The 18,037-nt window shown below is 51.9% G+C and overlaps 2 protein-coding genes across 2 annotated transcripts; both read left to right on the top strand.

Annotated features, from left to right (window-relative positions):
• The first annotated feature begins 1,833 nt into the window (after positions 1-1,833).
• Positions 1,834-3,511, top strand: LOC113834977 (homeobox protein HMX3). The gene is made up of 2 exons (XM_027409233.2): positions 1,834-2,233; positions 2,841-3,511. Exons 1-2 carry the CDS (start codon positions 1,834-1,836, stop codon positions 3,509-3,511), a joined length of 1,071 nt encoding a protein of 356 aa, XP_027265034.1.
• Positions 3,512-13,160: 9,649 nt separating this feature from the next.
• Positions 13,161-15,724, top strand: Hmx2 (H6 family homeobox 2). Its single transcript, XM_027409155.2, has 2 exons — positions 13,161-13,698; positions 14,552-15,724. The coding sequence occupies exons 1-2, from the start codon at positions 13,431-13,433 to the stop codon at positions 15,103-15,105; spliced, it is 822 nt and encodes a 273-aa protein (XP_027264956.1). The 5' UTR covers positions 13,161-13,430; the 3' UTR covers positions 15,106-15,724.
• The last annotated feature ends 2,313 nt before the right edge of the window (positions 15,725-18,037 follow it).

Here is an 18,037-nt window from a genome sequence, read left to right as displayed (position 1 = left end):
GAGCCCTAGGACTGGAAAATAAAATAAACCTACTTCCCATTTGGGGACCCAAAACGGTTGGGTCTGCTTGAATAAGGCAAGGCTCAACGGAAAGAAAACGAAAGGGGTGGGGCGGAGAGAGCTCAGGTGTGAAGGGAGCTTCACCAGGGCTGAGGACAGATTGCCATCTTTCTTGGGACAACTATCCATCCCCGGGGAAGGGACCCCACCAACAGTTCTGTTTTATTTGTCGCTGAAATCTACAATTGAACTGCTTGTCTCTTGGGCTTCCTTTCCTGCTCAGCTTATGGAGCTGTTAAGGCAGATGGAGTCCAGCTATTCCTCAGAGGCCCGCCTTGGTTCTCCAGAGACTTGGAGGCCCATGGGACGTGCTGCAGGTGTCGCTGCCACTGTCACAACCGAGAAAGGTATTCCGCTGCGCCTCCGATTCTCAGAGCCTGTGTTAAAGCATTAGGTAGCTCCTAAGCCGCACCCGGAAACTTCTTGGGGAAAGTGCTGTCTCGGACCGCAGGTTTGGAGTCAGTCCTTGACCCGTGGGCACGGTCATTCAAAGAGAGTGGAGTAAAACAAGAAAGAGTGGGGTCCTTTGGAGTGTAGTCGTCAGTGCGGGAACATCGCTACCCCGACAGTCTCACAGTCTCACGAAGGGGAAGCGCGAGCGAGCGTCGGAGGGTCCTGCGCTCTCAAGAGAGTGCAGTCGCGTATCCACTCCTACTCTCGGGAGATTCGGATTGACTCTTCGGTTCTCAGGACCAAAGGTCAAGGCTACCCGGATTCCTGAGCCCGCAGACACGAGAACTCTCTTCCTTCCCACTAGACGGTGGGTAGGGAACCCTAATTCCCCTCTTCTTGCCTTCGTCCTGCTTATCAGGTTTTGGGGAAAGAGAGCATTGACTTCGTCCCCAACCGAGGTGGCGCCCTGCTTCCTGGGCCCGCAAGACCGAGGCTTTCCAGCCGCGTGGGGACAGCTGGCCCCTGCCACGCCGGGAGGGGTAGGAGAGTGGTGGCTGCTAGCCCAGCACAAATAACCCCGAGGTGACTCGGTCCAGCCTGGCCTGCCCCTCCCCCTCCAGCGTGCCGGCAACGGCAAGCCCGAGGCCGAGCCGCAGGGGGTAGAGGGAGGCGCGGGCTCCAGACTCTTGTGGGTCGGTGAGCTCTTCTCCGCCGGGGGCGTCTCCTTCTCCGGGTCCCTCGTGCGCCTCCCGCTTTGGTGGGAGCTCTCCGAGTGCCTCTTTAGCGAGAGCCAATATCCTTTTGTGCTAATAGGTTTGTCCTCATTTGCTGCCTAATTGGACTATATAAAGCCAATAACAGGCGGGCTCTCATAGCCCGAAGCCAAAGCGCCAAAATCCGAGGGAAGGCGAGGAGGGGGGCGGTGGCGGAGGCGGCTGCGGGGCCCCGGCTCGGCTGCGCCTTGGCCGGCCTAATCCCATTTGCCATTGTACGCGCCCAATCGCCGTATACTCCCCGCATTTAACTTGGATGACATTTTGATTTCATCATTAGCATCCGGCGCCGGATTGACGCATCCCAAGCCCGGGACGCTCTCGCAGCCTCCTCCCGGGGAGCCGCAGCTTCTACCCGGCCCCCTCGCTCCTTGGGCGCAGAGGCAGGTCCGCTCCCCGCCCCACTGGACCCCTCCCCCATGCGAGCCCGCCCCGGCCCGGTCCCCACCCCGCCCTCCCGCGGCTCGATTCGCGCCCGGGGCGGCCCCCGACTTTGAGCCCCGTAGTTGAGTTCCGTTTATGGTCTGATTTCCGGCCCCTAGCCTGCTCGCCCCGCCGCCCGCCTGTCCCGCTCCCTCCCTCCGTGGGACCCGGAGGACTGGGGACCATGCCGGAGCCCGGGCCGGACGCCTCGGGCACTGCCAGCGCGCCGCCCCCGCAGCCGCCACCCCAGCCTCCCGCGCCCAAGGAATCCCCGTTCTCCATCAGGAATCTGCTCAACGGAGACCACCACCGGCCTCCCCCGAAACCTCAGCCGCCCCCACGAACGCTCTTCGCGCCGGCCTCGGCTGCCGCTGCCGCGGCCGCCGCTGCCGCCGCCGCAGCCAAGGGTGCCCTGGAGGGCGCCGCAGGCTTCGCGCTCTCGCAGGTGGGCGACCTGGCTTTCCCCCGCTTTGAGATCCCAGCGCAGAGGTTTGCCCTGCCCGCACACTACCTGGAGCGCTCCCCGGCCTGGTGGTACCCCTACACCCTGACCCCAGCCGGCGGCCACCTCCCGCGACCAGAAGGTACCGACCTCTCTTTGAACTTTCGCTCTCCCCTCCCTCCCTACGGGCTGGTCCTATCCCCGCCCTGGGCTGGTCACTACAGTTATGGGATGCCCCAACACCTGCAAACCCGAGTTTTGGCCAACTTCCTCGGTCCTCTAGCCCTCATCTTTCCTGCGCGCTTGGTTAGGAGGCCCAGGATTCCAATCCCACTTGCTGAGAAAAGAGGAGGAATTGGAGGCTCCGGCGCTGCGATTCCCGGGAAAAGTGGCCTCTAGCAGGAATGGGTGGCTTGGGATGGCCTGAGTAGGGGACTAGGCCTGGAAGGCAGGGATGAACCCTAACCACAGATAATTTTTCCTTTGGCCCCTGGCACGGGATACGTGGGATGAAAGGAGCGGCCCTGCTGCCATCATCGGCTCGCTGGTCCTTGGGAGGCAAGGGAATCCTAGGTCTTGGCGCCCTACTGCAGCTCAGCAGGGACAGAGGAGGACCTGGGAAAGCTGAGGCCCCAGCACCAGGAGCCGGAAGGCCAACGCGTGGGCTGCGCCTGCTGCCCCCAGACTCCCTCCCCGCTCAAGATTGTGTTGCTGTGCTTGAGTGTGCGTCTGTTTGTCTGTCTCTGCAGCATCGGAGAAAGCCCTCCTGCGAGACTCCTCCCCTGCGTCCGGCACCGACCGCGACTCCCCGGAGCCTCTGCTCAAGGCTGACCCAGATCACAAGGAGCTGGACTCCAAGAGCCCGGACGAGATCATTCTGGAAGAGAGCGACTCAGAGGAAGGCAAAAAAGAAGGCGAGGTGGTGCCGGGCGCGGCTGGGACGACTGTAGGGGCGACTGCGGCGACTCCGGGCTCAGAGGACTGGAAGGCGGGCGCCGAGAGTCCCGAGAAGAAGCCCGCATGCCGCAAGAAGAAGACGCGCACCGTCTTCTCCCGCAGCCAGGTCTTCCAGCTCGAATCCACCTTCGATATGAAACGCTATCTGAGCAGCTCCGAGCGTGCCGGCCTGGCTGCGTCGCTTCACCTCACCGAGACGCAGGTCAAGATTTGGTTCCAGAATCGTCGCAACAAGTGGAAGCGACAGCTGGCGGCCGAGCTGGAGGCCGCCAACCTGAGCCACGCCGCGGCTCAGCGCATCGTGCGCGTGCCCATCCTTTACCACGAGAACTCTGCCGCCGACGGTGCGGCGGCGGCCGCCGGGGCCCCGGTGCCGGTCAGCCAGCCGCTGCTCACCTTCCCGCACCCAGTCTACTACTCGCACCCAGTTGTCTCCTCCGTGCCGCTACTACGGCCGGTGTGAGACCGGAGAGGGGAGAGGGAGTGAGCACCCGGCCGTCTTTCGGGGACCCAGGAGGAGACTGGGCTGGACCAAGGGCGCCGAGCTGTGGCCAGCGACCTTGGGAACCAGGGCTTGGGCTCACTGCCTTGCCTCCCACCCCCCAATAGCATTTTGTAAGTATTTGCAATGCATTTTCGTGCAATTCATTCCTATGAATTTGAGGCGCCTCTCCTCTTATTTTTGGTTTTGCTTACCATTGCAAGAAAACGGGATGGTAGGGCTACAAAATTCCCAGGTCAAAACTTCCAATTGAAAGTTTTTTTTGATAAATGTGCAAACCTCCCCTTAAATTTCCCTTTTGCTGTGGCTTTTTTTTTTTTGGAGGGGGGATTATTTTTACAGAAGGAAAATAATCGCAAAACCCAACTTCCTTTAGTTTATTCATTTTCTATAGAACTATTTTTGAAAATCCAGAGAGAGAATTCATATTTTGAATTCATATATTTCTGGATTTATGGGTGTGGCTCTTGCCTCCCCCCAGTCAGCTACACCCCCCCACCCACCCACACACTCATTTTACAGAATCTGAGTAACCTCTGGTAGAATCCCAACAGTTAGCTAAGCGGCCGATCTGTGGCAGTTAACATCATTTGTCTCAGTTCGTGACTAAGGAATTCCCTAACCAAAATGTTTAAAGGGAAAAGACAAAAGTCCCAAATCAGACCTTTAGAAATTGGAACAGCTCCACATCTAGTTGGGTTCCAGTGGTCTTATTTATCACTAGCATTTATTTAGCGGTAAATGACTGGCCCGAAAATTGTTATTTAACATCACTATCACTACTGTGTTATACCTGCATGAGAGATTTGTTTTAATTTCTTTCTTTCTTTTTTTCGGGGGGGGGGGGAAGGTAGAAAAAATACATTTTATCCTTTCCCATTTTTACTGTGCAGCAACTATTGTGCTTTGACCTGTGCAATATTGTACAAAATTTCCCTAGAGCCCTGCCCCTTCCTCTGTGGGTATAAGGACCACCATGCCACGGCATAATCATTAATGTAGAGGAAAGTTTAAGCAGGGGAGAGGGAAAAGGAAGAAAGCAAGGTAGGGTAGCAATGCTAGAGGAGGAAGCCAGGCAGAGTGGAGCGCTTTAAGTGAAGGACAATCAACATAGGAGAATCTTAACTTATTTGATAAATGTACAGTTTTCTTGTAAAATTTACCCTCAACTCCATAGGGCCTCTCTGGCTCTGTTTTCCTGTTGGCTACACCTGTTGTTCTGTCGTTAGGAGTAGTCTGTTTCCTCTTCCCTCCCTGTCCTCTGCTAGAGTTCCACCCCTTTTTAAGAAAAGAAAAGAAAAACTCCACAAAATATTGTTACACTTAATGTTGTGGAATCAAATTAATTAAAAAGCAAAAAACTAAGACTTTCATGTTGCCAGAGTGTGTAAGTTTGGATGGTGTCTCTCCCACCCCACAACCCCTGCGCCCCCAAGGAGCAGGTGTCCAGGGAAACTCTTTTTTGCCTGTCTCTGACAGCTTCTGTGCTCTTTCTAAGTCTGACCTGGACTCAGGCCCCTAGAATCCAGCCAGCAGAGGAGACAGAGGCGGCTTTGTTCAGGACCAAGGATGTTCTTTCCCATATCTTCTACTGCTTAAAAGGCCCTCGTCAGAACAAGGAAGACTGAGGGATGAGAAGGGTTTAAAGACCTAGGTTTATCTAACTTGCAAAATTGAGCAAAATGGCAGCCCCGAGCTTAAAGACAGGTGGTATTTCTCAAGGAGAGGCTGAAGCTTCCTTGCTTTCCCCAAGCCAGGGTTCCTTCAAGAGCTTCTGGGCCAGGCATCCCTAAAAAGCCATGATAAGATTGTGGAGGCCGCAATGGCCTCCTGGGTTGTTGGAGGAAAGAAGTGAGCACAAAGCTTGGAGTTCGGCTGAGTCTGGAGGTAGATCGTTAAACCTAGCAGTCCTTGGGATGGAGAAGCGGCTACTTCTAGGACGGGGAGGTTTCAGCTGAGCTGGGAGAATTTCAGCTACCCAGTGCAAAAGGCGTGGGGAATATGCCACTGGCTGAGGAGGCACTATTGCAGGTTACTGCAGCCATGCCAGCCAGGCTTTCTGTGTCCATCAGTGCCCAAAGCTGCCTCAGGGTAGCCTGTGTAGACCCACCTGTCCTGGCCAATCCTTGGATGACTGTGCTTTCCTCAGGCCCCTGCACTCTTGGCCCTCAGCACCAGAGGCAAAGGCGTTCCCAAACCCTTAGAAAAACTGGTCTTTGAGGTGTTCAGGTGTTCCTTGCCAACTTGGCATGGCTGCCTGCCTTCAAGTTCTGTGGGGTGTGTGTGTGTGTGTGTGTGTGTGTGTGTGTGTGTGTGTGTGTGTGTGTGTGTGTGTGTGTGTGTGTGTGTGTGTGTGTGTGTGTCTGTGTGTGTCTGTGTGTGTCTGTGTGTGTCTGTGTGTGTCTGTGTGTGTCCGTGATGATCACATTCCCGACAGTGTCCGTTTGGAGCTGGGGAGCCAGCAAGGCAGAGAAGACTCCAGCCAGCATTGCCACAAGCAGGACACAACCACTGGGGAGCGCCTGTCCACGCTGTCTTTTCTCCTACTGTGTTGCCAAGCTGCTCCAACTCAATCGACACAATTGATTCTACTGTGGCTGAAACACGGCTATCGTTTTCTGTTGATGGAAAACTGGCCTCAAATAAACCAGTGTGCGTATTTGTGGCAAAATTTTAGCCTGGACCCCAGTGAAGATAGATCTGCCTTTATTTTCCTCTGGTTTGGAATAAAAACGAGGGCATGTGTCATAAATGAAAAATAAACAGAATATCGGGGTCAAAATATGTTGTTCCTTGTGTTACCTGCAAACAGAGTGATGCCTTTTACTGTTGGCAATACTAACTGCGGGACAGGCCAGTAACAGCTCATTAAAAATAATGTTGCAATAGCAAACATGTCCTCAGATTTTATAGCCAGAGCATGATGTTATCAAATGCCAAGAAAATACTTCTTTATTTGTTTGGATTCTAGAAAGCGGTTCTTGACTGACCCAGTCTTTTGAAAGTCAAGACATAACTGGTTTTCCACAGCACAGTTTATCCTTTGTCTGATCCCATTGGCCTTGCTTTTCCTCCTGCATGGGAGTTTTGCTGCTCTGGGCTGGTATTCCTCACCCTGGAGCCACAGTTTAGCCCTGGAGGAAGAGCGTGGTGCTCACATTATCTTCCAGTTCGGTGGGGGTCCTGCTGTTTTCCTCAGTGTTCATAGTGGGAGGCTATGACAAATGGAATACTGGAGCTTTTCTGAGTGGGGCACAATGGGTCTTTCTGAGAGCTTCCTGTCAGAAGAAACCCAGTACAGGACTGCAGAGCTGGTTGCTGTCTTATCCTCTGCTCATCTCCCTTTTACAAAGATTCCCAGGAGCTTCTAGAACCAATCACTAAAGAAGACATTTTGTGGGGAGTGCCGAGGCCTCCTGAAATCCTCTGGACATTCTCTAGGGATAGTCAGGGCAACCATGGTCTCCTGTTCCAGGATGCTGAGTGGACACTCCTCATTTTATCTTTTTATCACCTTTAGGTTGTGGAATCTAGCTTTCTGTCTACCTACACTTCTGAGTCTGATCTTCACACCAGTCAATGCTCTGGTTAATGAAAATGATCTCACCTTCCACAGAGGCCACCAAATAGATGGATGAGTGCAAACAACACAGCATACACTCAACCTGGCACACCACACATGATGCCTCTAGTTTATATTTCTCTGCAGATACAAGCAGCCCAAGGTTCCTAACACACCCACTCACAATTTTTTTAGCACCATCAGGATAGCTCGGGCATATGTACAGTCATGTATGTTTAAAGTGACCCTAGGTGGCTGGTTTTCTCAATGGTTCCTGACTAAAGTGGGCTAAGAACAGATAGTATGGATGGGCAGGGAGCAGGGTGTATATACTCCCACCCCACTTTTTCCCACCAAAAAAATCCCATGTGGCAGGTTGATCCTGGAGTTTTGTCACAAGCCACCTGGTCAAAGTAGCCTAACCTCACCACTACACGATGACCAGGGACCCTCACACTCCTATGTGCCAATACTAAAGGAGTCACCACAGTGCTCTGAGTACCTCTGAGTGCCTCCAGGCCCTGGGAGAGCTCAGAGCCAGCCTGCTAACTGTTTCTGTTGGCAACACAGATGTATTTCTTTTATTTGGTAGTAAATAGAGTGGATGTGTGTACATCAAACAACACCAAGACATATAAACTGCACCCCTGCCACTGGTGTTCATTTCTAAGGGGGAACATTCCCTTGGCAGGTCAGAGTCAGAGACCACAAGGGGCAGGCTAGCCCCGGAGCACCCTCCTCCCCTTGCCTGGGAAACTGGAAGTGGAGCTGGAAGAAGGAGGAGGAGGTGGTGAAGAGGTGGGTGAGCTTTATCTCCTTTCTAAAGCCATCCCAAGTGAGGGGTGAAAGGGTTCCCCGGGCCTCTAGGGCTGCTCATTCTGGGTGCTTCTGCTCTGGGAGATCTAGTACCCACCTGTGGTGCCAACACCCCTGCTTCCATCTCATGGAAGCCCATGGGATTCTTGAGCTTCCTTTGGGAGTCCTTGTGGGGGCTTCTAGCCTTTACCAGATGGGCGCTTGACCAGCTCGAAGACCTCATTTTAGTCTATTTTAGCTTGTCTTGTTCTAGCAGCCCAGTGACCACCCCTTGCAGTGGCCCAAACTCAAATACTGCAAAGTGAGTAGGAAACTGAGCCATGTGCCAAGGATGCTCAGACCCACAGAAATCCCTGAGGCAGCCAGGAGAACCAGGGGACTGTGCCCACACAGGCACTTTACTGTGGCATTAAAGAAGCCATCTGCCTAGCCCCTCCTCCTTGCCTCCTGCTCACTCTTTACCTGTCACCGGGCAGTGTTTACAGACCCTCCCTGACTTTAGAGTGTCAGCCACCCATTGTACCAGCAAGTGCACATCTGAAAGCCTGGAAAGGTTCACATTTGAGTGCATATCTAGCCTTTCCTTGTGTAAAGCAGATGATGTTGAACTTTTGACATATAAATGGGGGAAGGTGAAAGAGCCCCCTCTAAGATAGCAATGCTGTAAGTACTGGGGAATCACCACCTAGTGGCTCTCAGTGCTGAGATCTAGCATTGAGATTTGAGCTTCACCCAATACCCTTCTCTTGTAAAAGTGTCCTGAAGGAGAACTAGCAGGGAGGAGCCATTGAGGTAGTCCCAGACTACAACCCTAGTCCCATCTGGGTCTATCGACTTGCATGAGACCCCCTCCTAATTCTCCCACCTGGGAGAGCGTAGCTACTTCGTGCCTCTAGAAAGGTGGTGCTCACAGGGTTGTGCTGGGCTACTGAATGAAACTGTGCAAAGTCTGGGGTGCTGATGTTGCAAAAGAGTCCTTTCTGGTTTGGGTGCCTGGAAAAGCAAGCTGAGGAAAAGGTGTAACAGGAGAAAGCATGCTGGAGGAGAAGAGTGGCTCTGGTCACTAAGTCAGGAGCAGTGAGATGGAGTCACCTGGTGTCCCTCACCCCAGCACTTACGTCTTAAAGAAATATAAAGAATCCTCTCTAGAGTTCCTTCCCCACCCTCCCCCCCCTTGGTGATGGAGTGCAAGCATCAGATTTTCATCCAAGTTCTATTAAGTGAAACATAGGTTGCAGGGCACCCTTTGATTGAAACAGTTTAAATTTTAATTGTGTTTTTAATTTGACATATAGTTGCAGAAAGGAATGACACTCCGTCGCCAAGGGGCGGTCGATTTTCTTAATTTCTCCCAGAGGAATTGATGAGTCTATCAGGCTACTAGATTGGAAACCCATTAAAGCTCTCTGGTTAGGCTTCTAATTGGAACTTGATGGATGTGGGAGGGGGGGTGTCGGGACTAGGCTATGCTGATCCAATCTTCATGACTTTCTGTTTTCCAATAAATTACACAATTCATTTTCCAGCCGCAGATTACATAAATTGTACACCTCTGGGGCTCTCTTTTTCAAGTTGGGAGCCCTTTTCCCCAAAAGCCTATTGTGAGATGTCATTTGCACCAAAGAACGAACAGCAGAGGCCCTTGAATGAAAATCGAAACATAATCAACGTTTATACTTAGAAAATTTATTGAGATCATTTTCTCTGGTATTTCCTTATTTTAAAGTTTGGACGCGCCATATATCATAATCCACTCGCAGAAAAGGGCGGGGTGGGGGGGGAAAGACTGTGTTTAATATTTATCGAAGCTTGATTCCAAGATCAAACTTGTTTATGACTTCATCTGTCATTTTGGAGGGAGCCTCCTTCCACTATTACCAGGCTCAGCCAGCCTATTTCCCAACTGCCGTAGAGCAGAGAGGATCAATTTTTATTAGGCTCCTCCGCAAGTTTGCTCTGGGCCGCTTTAATATTGAGCAGCCACATAATCTCAGGGCCTAAACTTTAAGTGTTCTTTCAGTCTGGGAAAGTTTATCATTCCTTGGAACCGGGTTTACGTCTGCCTTTTTCCTATGGTGAGAAAGGCCCCTGGAGATTCTGAAGAGCAACTCCCTAAGGTGTGCATTAAACAGAGAAATAGGGAGGGGAGGAGCTATCTGGAGACTCAAAGGGTGGGGTTGGGAGGGGCCGGGTTTCTGGGGTGCTAGGGAAGAATTGCTCAACTTTGTTGAGAGACCTATAGCTAAGGGTTCCAGGGACTAGGTTTCACAGCAGTGTAGGACTCAGAAGGCTTCTGGACTTTATCTATGCACTTGGTGAAGTCTAAGACATTCACAGTAGCCTGCAAGAGGTGGTAGGATGTTCCTATTGTAGTCTTTCCAGTTCCTCCCTGTGACTGAGTAGAACTTGAGAGTCACAGGTGACAGCGAGTGGAGTGGAAGGCCTTGAAGTCTCTTGTGTCCACCACCCCCATTTACTTAACTAGTTTAGTGTATATTCTCTGTGTTCAAGAGCATGTGTGCCTCTGTGTGTGTGTGTGTGTGTGTGAAGAGAGAGAGAGAGAGAGAGAGAGAGAGAGAGAGAGAGAGAGAGAGAGAGAGAGATTTGCTGAATAGATGAGCAAGTCTTTAGATAAGTGTGTTCATGTGGCTTAAAAGCTGGTCTGGGCTTGGAGAAAGCAGCCTTCAGTGGATAACACTCTCGGTTAGAACAGGGGAGGTCAAGTGGTTCCCTTTGACTTTCCAAATCAGCCTGAGAGAAGTTTGGTCATGAGATTTCAGAGTTTGCTGGTTTAGAGGTCTTGAACTTGCCTCCCAGATAATGTGCCCTGCTGGTCTTTGCTCTGAGACCCACCCCACCCCGATGGTCCCTACCATAAAAGAGGTCAGCTCTTCCAGTGTTCTAGAGCCCTTGGCTCTCTGGAGATTTCGTCCTTCCTTACAGCTCTTCTCCAAGTTGGTGGCCAGTACTGCTTCTTTTCTTTACCCTCTTTCAAGAGCACAATGCTGGCAACGAAACAACCCTGAGCATCTATCCTGTTTCCACTAGTTGGCCTAGATTATTTTTTCCCACAGCCTCAGTTTCCATGTCTATACCATGGCAGCAAAGATCTGAGTCACATTTGCTGTGAAGATTAAAATGAACTACCATGAGTAGCTCCCAACATGTTCTTAGCACCACGTACTTTAAAAAGCTAAAAATAAAGCTAAAGCTCAGAAAGGCCCAACTAACTCTAGCTCCTCCACTTAGGGATTTTTCCCTCCATTTGTGTAGCTGGCTCTGACTCTCAAGTTGGCCAAAGGGTCCTCTTGTAGTAGTATTGATCTGGCTCTAGCCTCCCAGATGAGCGTGCTTTTGAGAAGCCAAGGGTTAGTGACTGAGTTGGACAATTCTTCTGGAATCTCTCTCTCTCTCTCTCTCTCTCTCTCTCTCTCTCTCTCTCTCTCTCTCTCCCTCCCTCCCTCTCTCTCTCCCTCCCTCCCTCCCTGCCTCCGCGGGAGCGCTGGACTCAATGTGATGAGGCCGGGGAGCTTGTGCCATGGCCGCGCAGAACAGGACGCACAAATTGTATTTCAGCGCCGGGTCCTTCCGGGTTAATGAGCTGACACCATGATTAAAGCTGACCATTTGTAATGTGTCTCGACCCCGCCGCAGAGCCCTGAAGAGGTTAATGCGGTGACGGAGGCCGGCACCTGCCCCTCGCCAGCCTCCCGGGCCTGGGCGCACAGCCTCCTGGCCCTCTGCTCCCTCCCTTGCCCCTGTCCCGGCTGCGCCACCGACCCCTAATCAATTAGCCCATTAACGAGCCCTTTGAGGAGTTAAGTAGGGAGAGTTCTGCCACGAGCAGGGCCGCAGTCGGTAACTCACCGAGGCTAATGATATTATAAGCGCTTTACTCAATAACCCGGGAGCGGTGCAGGCGAGGAACTGCACCGTCATGGTGCAGTCTGGACATTTGTGGGGACCGATTCTATAGTCTCTCTTCACTGGTGTGTCTAAGGAACAGGGTTCCCGGGACATCAAGGTGGCAGTCACAGAGGGTGGGTTTGGCTGGGAGCCTTGGGCCTCGCTCTTTCCCATAAAGCTTGTGTAGATAACTGTGGCCCCAAAACAAATCCTTTAGCTTGCGCTGGGATGACTCTAGATGGGGTAACAGGTGCTCTAGGGATCAAGCAAGAGCCTGGGCTCAGAGGGAGGCCACGAAAGGGAAGGAGAGAATCAGGTTTTATTGAGTTCCACTTTGACTCTGAAAGGAAAGTAACATCCAACGATTTTAAGAATGGGGAAATCTGTAGTCCTGGAACGTCTACATATCTCGCCCAAAGACATCCTACTCATATTTGACAAGATTCTGCCCATTTCTAAAACAGTCCCATAGCTACCTACTTTTCTTCTCAGAAGCAATGTAGCAATTTTGAGACCACTAAAATTCCCCCCCCCCAAAAAAAGAGTTTAGTTGCGGCGAGGGAAGGCGTGGTGTTTGGTCAAGGTTTAGGAACTAACTATCCTGCACTCCAAGAGCTTTAGGTTTCTAGGGACGCTTTTCCACCTCTAGCTGACACATCTCCACAAGGAGAAAGGGGCAGGCGACACTAAGGTGTTTGCCAGAGTGCAGAGATGCTTCTCCTGGGACCAGACTTGTTCAAATTAGTACAATATAAATGGTGGCGCTGGAATGTGAACCGGGACCTTAGGAGATCTAGGGCTACTCCGTTTCCAAAGTCCTGTGGTCCCTTTAGCCAGCGGCGTCTGCAGATGGAGAACTGCAGTTCTCTTCTCTGGTGTCTCCCAGCCACTACGCAGAGAAGGCATCTCTCTGAGCCCCATACTGTTAATCTACCCCAACGCGGCAGGAGACTCATAGCTTTTTGCCTGTTTCCTCTAGGCTGAAAGGGGTTGAGGGCTCGGGAGGCTGACTGCAGCCTATGGGAAGCACCTTGGATGCCAGAGGGCCCCACCGGCTCGAAGTCCCGCGCAGTCCCTGCCTCTGGAGAAACAGGGGACCGAGTCAGGGTGAGATCAGAAATCCAGCCTGCAGTCTAAGCTGCCTTCCGCCCCAGATGCCCCAGGCTGGGCAGAGCCAAAACGGGTCCTGTACTAGGCGAGCTCCAGGCGCTCCCCGGTGCTGCATGCTCGGCCCCAGCTTTTTAAAAAATTCCGGGGCCGCTCGGCGGCGCTGCGATTGGCCGCGGTTTGGTAACCTCTATGCAAATGAGGCCGCGCAGCCTCCGCGTAGCCCGAGACCGGTGGAATTGGCAGGCGAGAAAGGGACATTGGCACCGGAGCTGGGCGGGCTCACCCAGAGCCGGGCCGGCAGGGACCCTCGAGCAGCCGTCCGGTGCCTGCGTGTCCTGGCGCACAAGGGACGCCTCGCCAGCCTCATCACCCCCTCCCCTTGCCTTCCCTCCCGCCCCTCCCCCCGCCTGCCTGCCCGTACCACCTTCCACCCAGACCCGCTCTAAAGGGAGTTCTTGGTTTCCTCCGATTTCTTATGAACCCAGGATGGGCAGCAAGGAAGATGTGGGGAAGGGATGTCCGGCGGCTGGTGGCGTCTCCAGCTTCACCATCCAGTCCATCCTGGGCGGGGGCCCTTCCGAGGCACCGCGGGAGCCCGCCGGGTGGCCAGCCAGGAAACGCAGCCTGTCTGTGTCCTCGGAAGAGGAGGAGCTGGACGAAGGCTGGAAAGCGCCGGCTTGCTTCTGCCCAGATCCGCACGGGCCCAAGGAGCCAAGCCCTAAGCACCATCCCCCGATCCCTTTCCCTTGCCTGGGTAAGGATCGCACGTCGGGAGTCTGGCCCGGAGTGCGCGTGAGCCTACGCGGTGTGCGCGTGTCGGAGACTCGGGAAGAGGGCATCCTCTGGCCTCAGCCGGGCCGTTTGGGGGTCCAGGCCAAGGGGAGGGGTAGTATGCACCAGAGGTGCCCCCTGACAAGGGCGGGCGCTGGGGAGAAGTAGAGAAATATTGGGAGCGTTTAAGGGAAGATAGTGTTGGAAGGAGGGTGAACTGGAGTGGGCCAGGAACTCTGCGGGCGGTACACTCGGTGCTTGCCAGAAAGCTTTCCCACAAGGGGTACTTTCTTTCCTGAGGAGTTCTGTAGATTTGGTGTAGGTGTTCAGTCTGTCCTCCAGTCTCTTTGTTTTTTTTTTCCCTCCTCTAGGTCTTTTCTCCAAGTGATCAGTACTCTAAAATGATTGATAGTGATGCGTTTCAGAGAGGGTTCCTCTTGACAACAGCTGACAGAGGAGAGCCCCGGAGTTAGTCTTTAGCCTGATTTCCTAAGAAAGGGCCTGTAAATGATGCCACGTTAGAAAGCTCAGGTCTTACAAGGCAAAAATCACCTTTTAAAAATGGAGTTAACGTCCCCTCTCCAGACTGTTACCACCTATATTTTTTATAAGAGTGGGAACCGAGACCCTCAAACTCGGATTATATGGGACCCTCTTCTATTGCTTGGAAAGGCCGAGACTCTGACTTTGGGCCCTCTTAAGACACGGCAGAAAAAGAAGGGGTTGGTATAGTAATAAGGGGAATGCAGGCATCGGCCAACCTCCTGGTCTTGGAAAGAGCTGAGTTTTCTAAGCGCTTCAACTCCCTGGTCATTCTGTCTGTGCTTACTCTCTAGGTACCCCCAAGGGCAGCGGAAGTGCAGGGCCTGCGGGCTCGGAGCGCACGCCTTTCCTTTCTCCTTCTCACTCGGACTTTAAGGAAGAGAAAGAGAGGCTCTTACCGGTGGGCTCGCCCTCTCCGGGCCCGGAACGGCCGCGGGACGGCGGTGCTGAGCGGCAGGCCGGAGTAGCCAAGAAGAAGACACGCACCGTCTTTTCCCGCAGTCAGGTGTACCAGCTTGAGTCCACCTTTGACATGAAACGCTACCTGAGCAGCTCGGAGCGCGCCTGCCTCGCCTCCAGCCTGCAGCTCACCGAGACCCAGGTTAAGACTTGGTTCCAGAACCGCCGCAACAAGTGGAAGCGGCAGCTCTCGGCCGAGCTGGAGGCGGCCAACATGGCACACGCGTCGGCGCAGACTCTCGTGGGCATGCCGCTGGTGTTTCGGGACAGCTCACTGCTGCGAGTGCCGGGGCCACGCTCGCTCGCCTTCCCGGCCCCGCTCTACTACCCCAGCAGCAACCTTTCGGCCTTACCGCTCTACAACCTGTACAACAAGCTTGACTACTGAGCCGCCCGCCGGCTCCCAGGGCGTCCCTGGCCGCCTGCAATCGCCTACGTACCGGGGCGCGAGCGCGGGCGGCATCCTTCCCAGGGCTCCGGAGCAGAGCGTCGCGTGTCCAGAAATATTAAGAAATACACCATGTGTATTCGTTATGTCTTATTTATGGCCTCTTCCCTACTTTTTTGTTTGTTTGTTTGTTTTGGGTATTTATCTGCATTCCTCGCGCCAGAACACCTGCTTTCTACACAAAACCCAAACCATACGCGTTTGAAAACTTACAAAAGGGGAGATTCTCGGGTGGTGGTGGGAAAGGGAGTTTTAGCTAGGTTGCTTTCGGCTGGTAGCAAGAAAAAAAATCAGAACACCAACAAAACCGGGTACTCTTTCTCCCATATATACACCTGTTATGTATTTATGTATATGTGTGTTTGTATAAGGACACACGCTCAGCCAAGCCGAGCCCCCTGGGGCCTTGGTCACTAACCTAATCACATCTCTTCATTCCCTTCATCTTGAGGGGTGAAATGAGGAGAGTACAGATCTGTAAATATTTTTAAAGAGAAAAAGAATAAAACGTTTTAAACATGGTTGCTAACTTTGGAAGGATTAATTGTCCTGTGACACTACGCACAGAGTGATTTCCGGATTTTTAGTGCCAGAGCATGCAAGAGTCTCTATAACCTCCTCCCCCTGCCACTAAGGTCCTGCTCTCTCTGCGTGAGAGCGGGGTTGGGCTCAGAGGTTAAAGGTCGGGATATTGGGGCTGCCCAGGCAGCACGTGACTGGAGCTGCTTACTGGGACAGCACAGTTCCCACGATCCAGTTGTGAGGGTTGGGGTGCACTCCGGGATGGAATCGAGATCCCAAGCCGGCACTGAGAAAGACAAAGGCAGAGAGGCAGGCCTGGCTGCTGACGGGGTTGCCTCTGGGAATAAATCAGGCAAGAAGGGGAACATCTCCCTGGTGCTGGGATCGTTTCTTGAGCTAGACTGAAGCTGGGCAAGCCATGAAAGGCCGAAGCCGAGTGGCGCGCTTGGCGTCCTCCTTCGCAGAGTAACAGAGTATGCGAGAAAGCGGCCGCTTGGGGTCCAAAGCTCTTTGCGCGATCCTGCTTGCAGCCAGGCACAGTTCTCCGGTTGGTAACAACAAACTGCATGTTCTGCGCGAAGCGGAGCAGAAGGTGATGCCTAAAGGCCACGTTTCGATGGAGGGATTCGTGGATCAGGTGGTAGTACATTTTTTTGTAGTTGTTAAATTTGCACTGTGAGTGGCTAAATTGTCGGATCGTCGGCCAGCACGCAGCGGCTGTTTCTGACTTGAACCCTGAAATACAGTGGAGACACCTAAGGACTGCCCAGACAGTCTGCCTCCACGCAGGAGCTGGGGAGGCGCTGCACCCAGAGAACAGCAGCATCAGAATTATATAAATCGCATGACTTTTCTTCGTTTTGATAGTAGCCACCTGTTCCTTGTTAAACGTCAGAAATGGATGCAGGAGCTTGAAGGAGGCCTCAGGTGGAGTTTCCAGGTCTACCTGCTTCCCCTCAGTGGTTGACCAGGTGCAAGGGGCTAGGAGTCAGCGGCAAGGCCATATTTCTTCAGGAGAAAACCTTTGCCTGAGTAACCTGTCTCTGCACTAAGAGGCATCGAAATGACTTGCATTTTGTAGAAATACACAGAATACAAATGTTTTCATGACCCATACCATTCCGTGTAAAACGCCTGGTCGAAGAGATTTGCTCTGATATTGCCCACTTTCTTCTTATCACGTTGTATTTCATAAAACCCGCAACTACTCTAAGGTGACATCAGATGGATGCTATTCAAGAATGCACCTGCCAGTACTAGGTTGGTTCGCTTCCATTTATTTCATTTTAGCTGTATTCATGTCCACAAGTATTTGTTGAGGCCCTAACACATGCTGAGAATCTACACTAAATTTGGGGTGGTCAGAGAGAGAATGTTAGTTCTCTTCTTGTTTATTGAATGTGTGTATTTTATCTCATTAACGCTGATATGCTAGATATTCTCTTTGCATTCTTTCCCTGACAGCATTCTTTGAACATTCCACACAGAAACAACCAAATTACTTCAGAGGAACATCTTGTAAAGGAATATTCCATTCAGATAATTTTGGTCTGCATTTCCATAGGTTACAATTTTCTGACAGACTTAACAGTATGGATCACCATATTCTCTTTAGCCTGGCTTTCTCTATAGGTAGTGACTTCCTCCAGTCACTGTCAGTACATAATTAATATTTTAGGGAATGACCATTTTTCCAGTTGTCATACAGTGCATATTTGACTATCTTCATTCACTCAGATATTAGCTGTGACAGGTGACCCAACACTGCAATTAGTTTCTAGGAGTGTTTCCAACAGGTGACTGAATATTACATGCTTTACATTTGTGTTGTGAATGTTCAAGACTCTACTGTTGCCAGATTTCCTATCGCAAGTCTATCAATTCATTTGAATAATCAGCAAAATAGTCCATCTCCTTTCAGGCTCTAAACTTGATTTAAAAGATTGACGTTTCTTAAAACTCAAATAGAGTTGGGCTGCAACTGCATGGCCAGAGGGACCTGAATCATACACACACTGGATAATGAAATACGCTCAGATTTTATTAGCAGGTAATTTATGCTCAGAATCTGGAAACACTAATAGAATTAAATAAACAATTGGGAAAGAGAAGCAAATAAGTCAAGAGGGAAAATTATTTTGCTAAAGTTAGAATGCAAAACAACTCACTGCATTTAAAAAATTTTGAACTTGGCCATTGATTTGTTGAAAGAGAAGAGACGAGAGAGAGAGAGAGAGAGAGAGAGAGAGAGAGAGAGAGAGAGAGAGAACACCAAATACTAGAACTATCTGAAGAGGGAAGAGGTCCAGAATAATTTAGCCATAATAAGCATCATCAGGGCAATAGGAGA

This window comes from Cricetulus griseus, chromosome 3, assembly GCF_003668045.3.
Source record: "Cricetulus griseus strain 17A/GY chromosome 3, alternate assembly CriGri-PICRH-1.0, whole genome shotgun sequence".
Taxonomy (NCBI): Eukaryota; Metazoa; Chordata; class Mammalia; order Rodentia; family Cricetidae; genus Cricetulus; species Cricetulus griseus.
The sequence above is the reverse complement of the archived record's forward strand: the minus strand, read 5'-3'. Positions and strand labels throughout refer to the sequence as shown.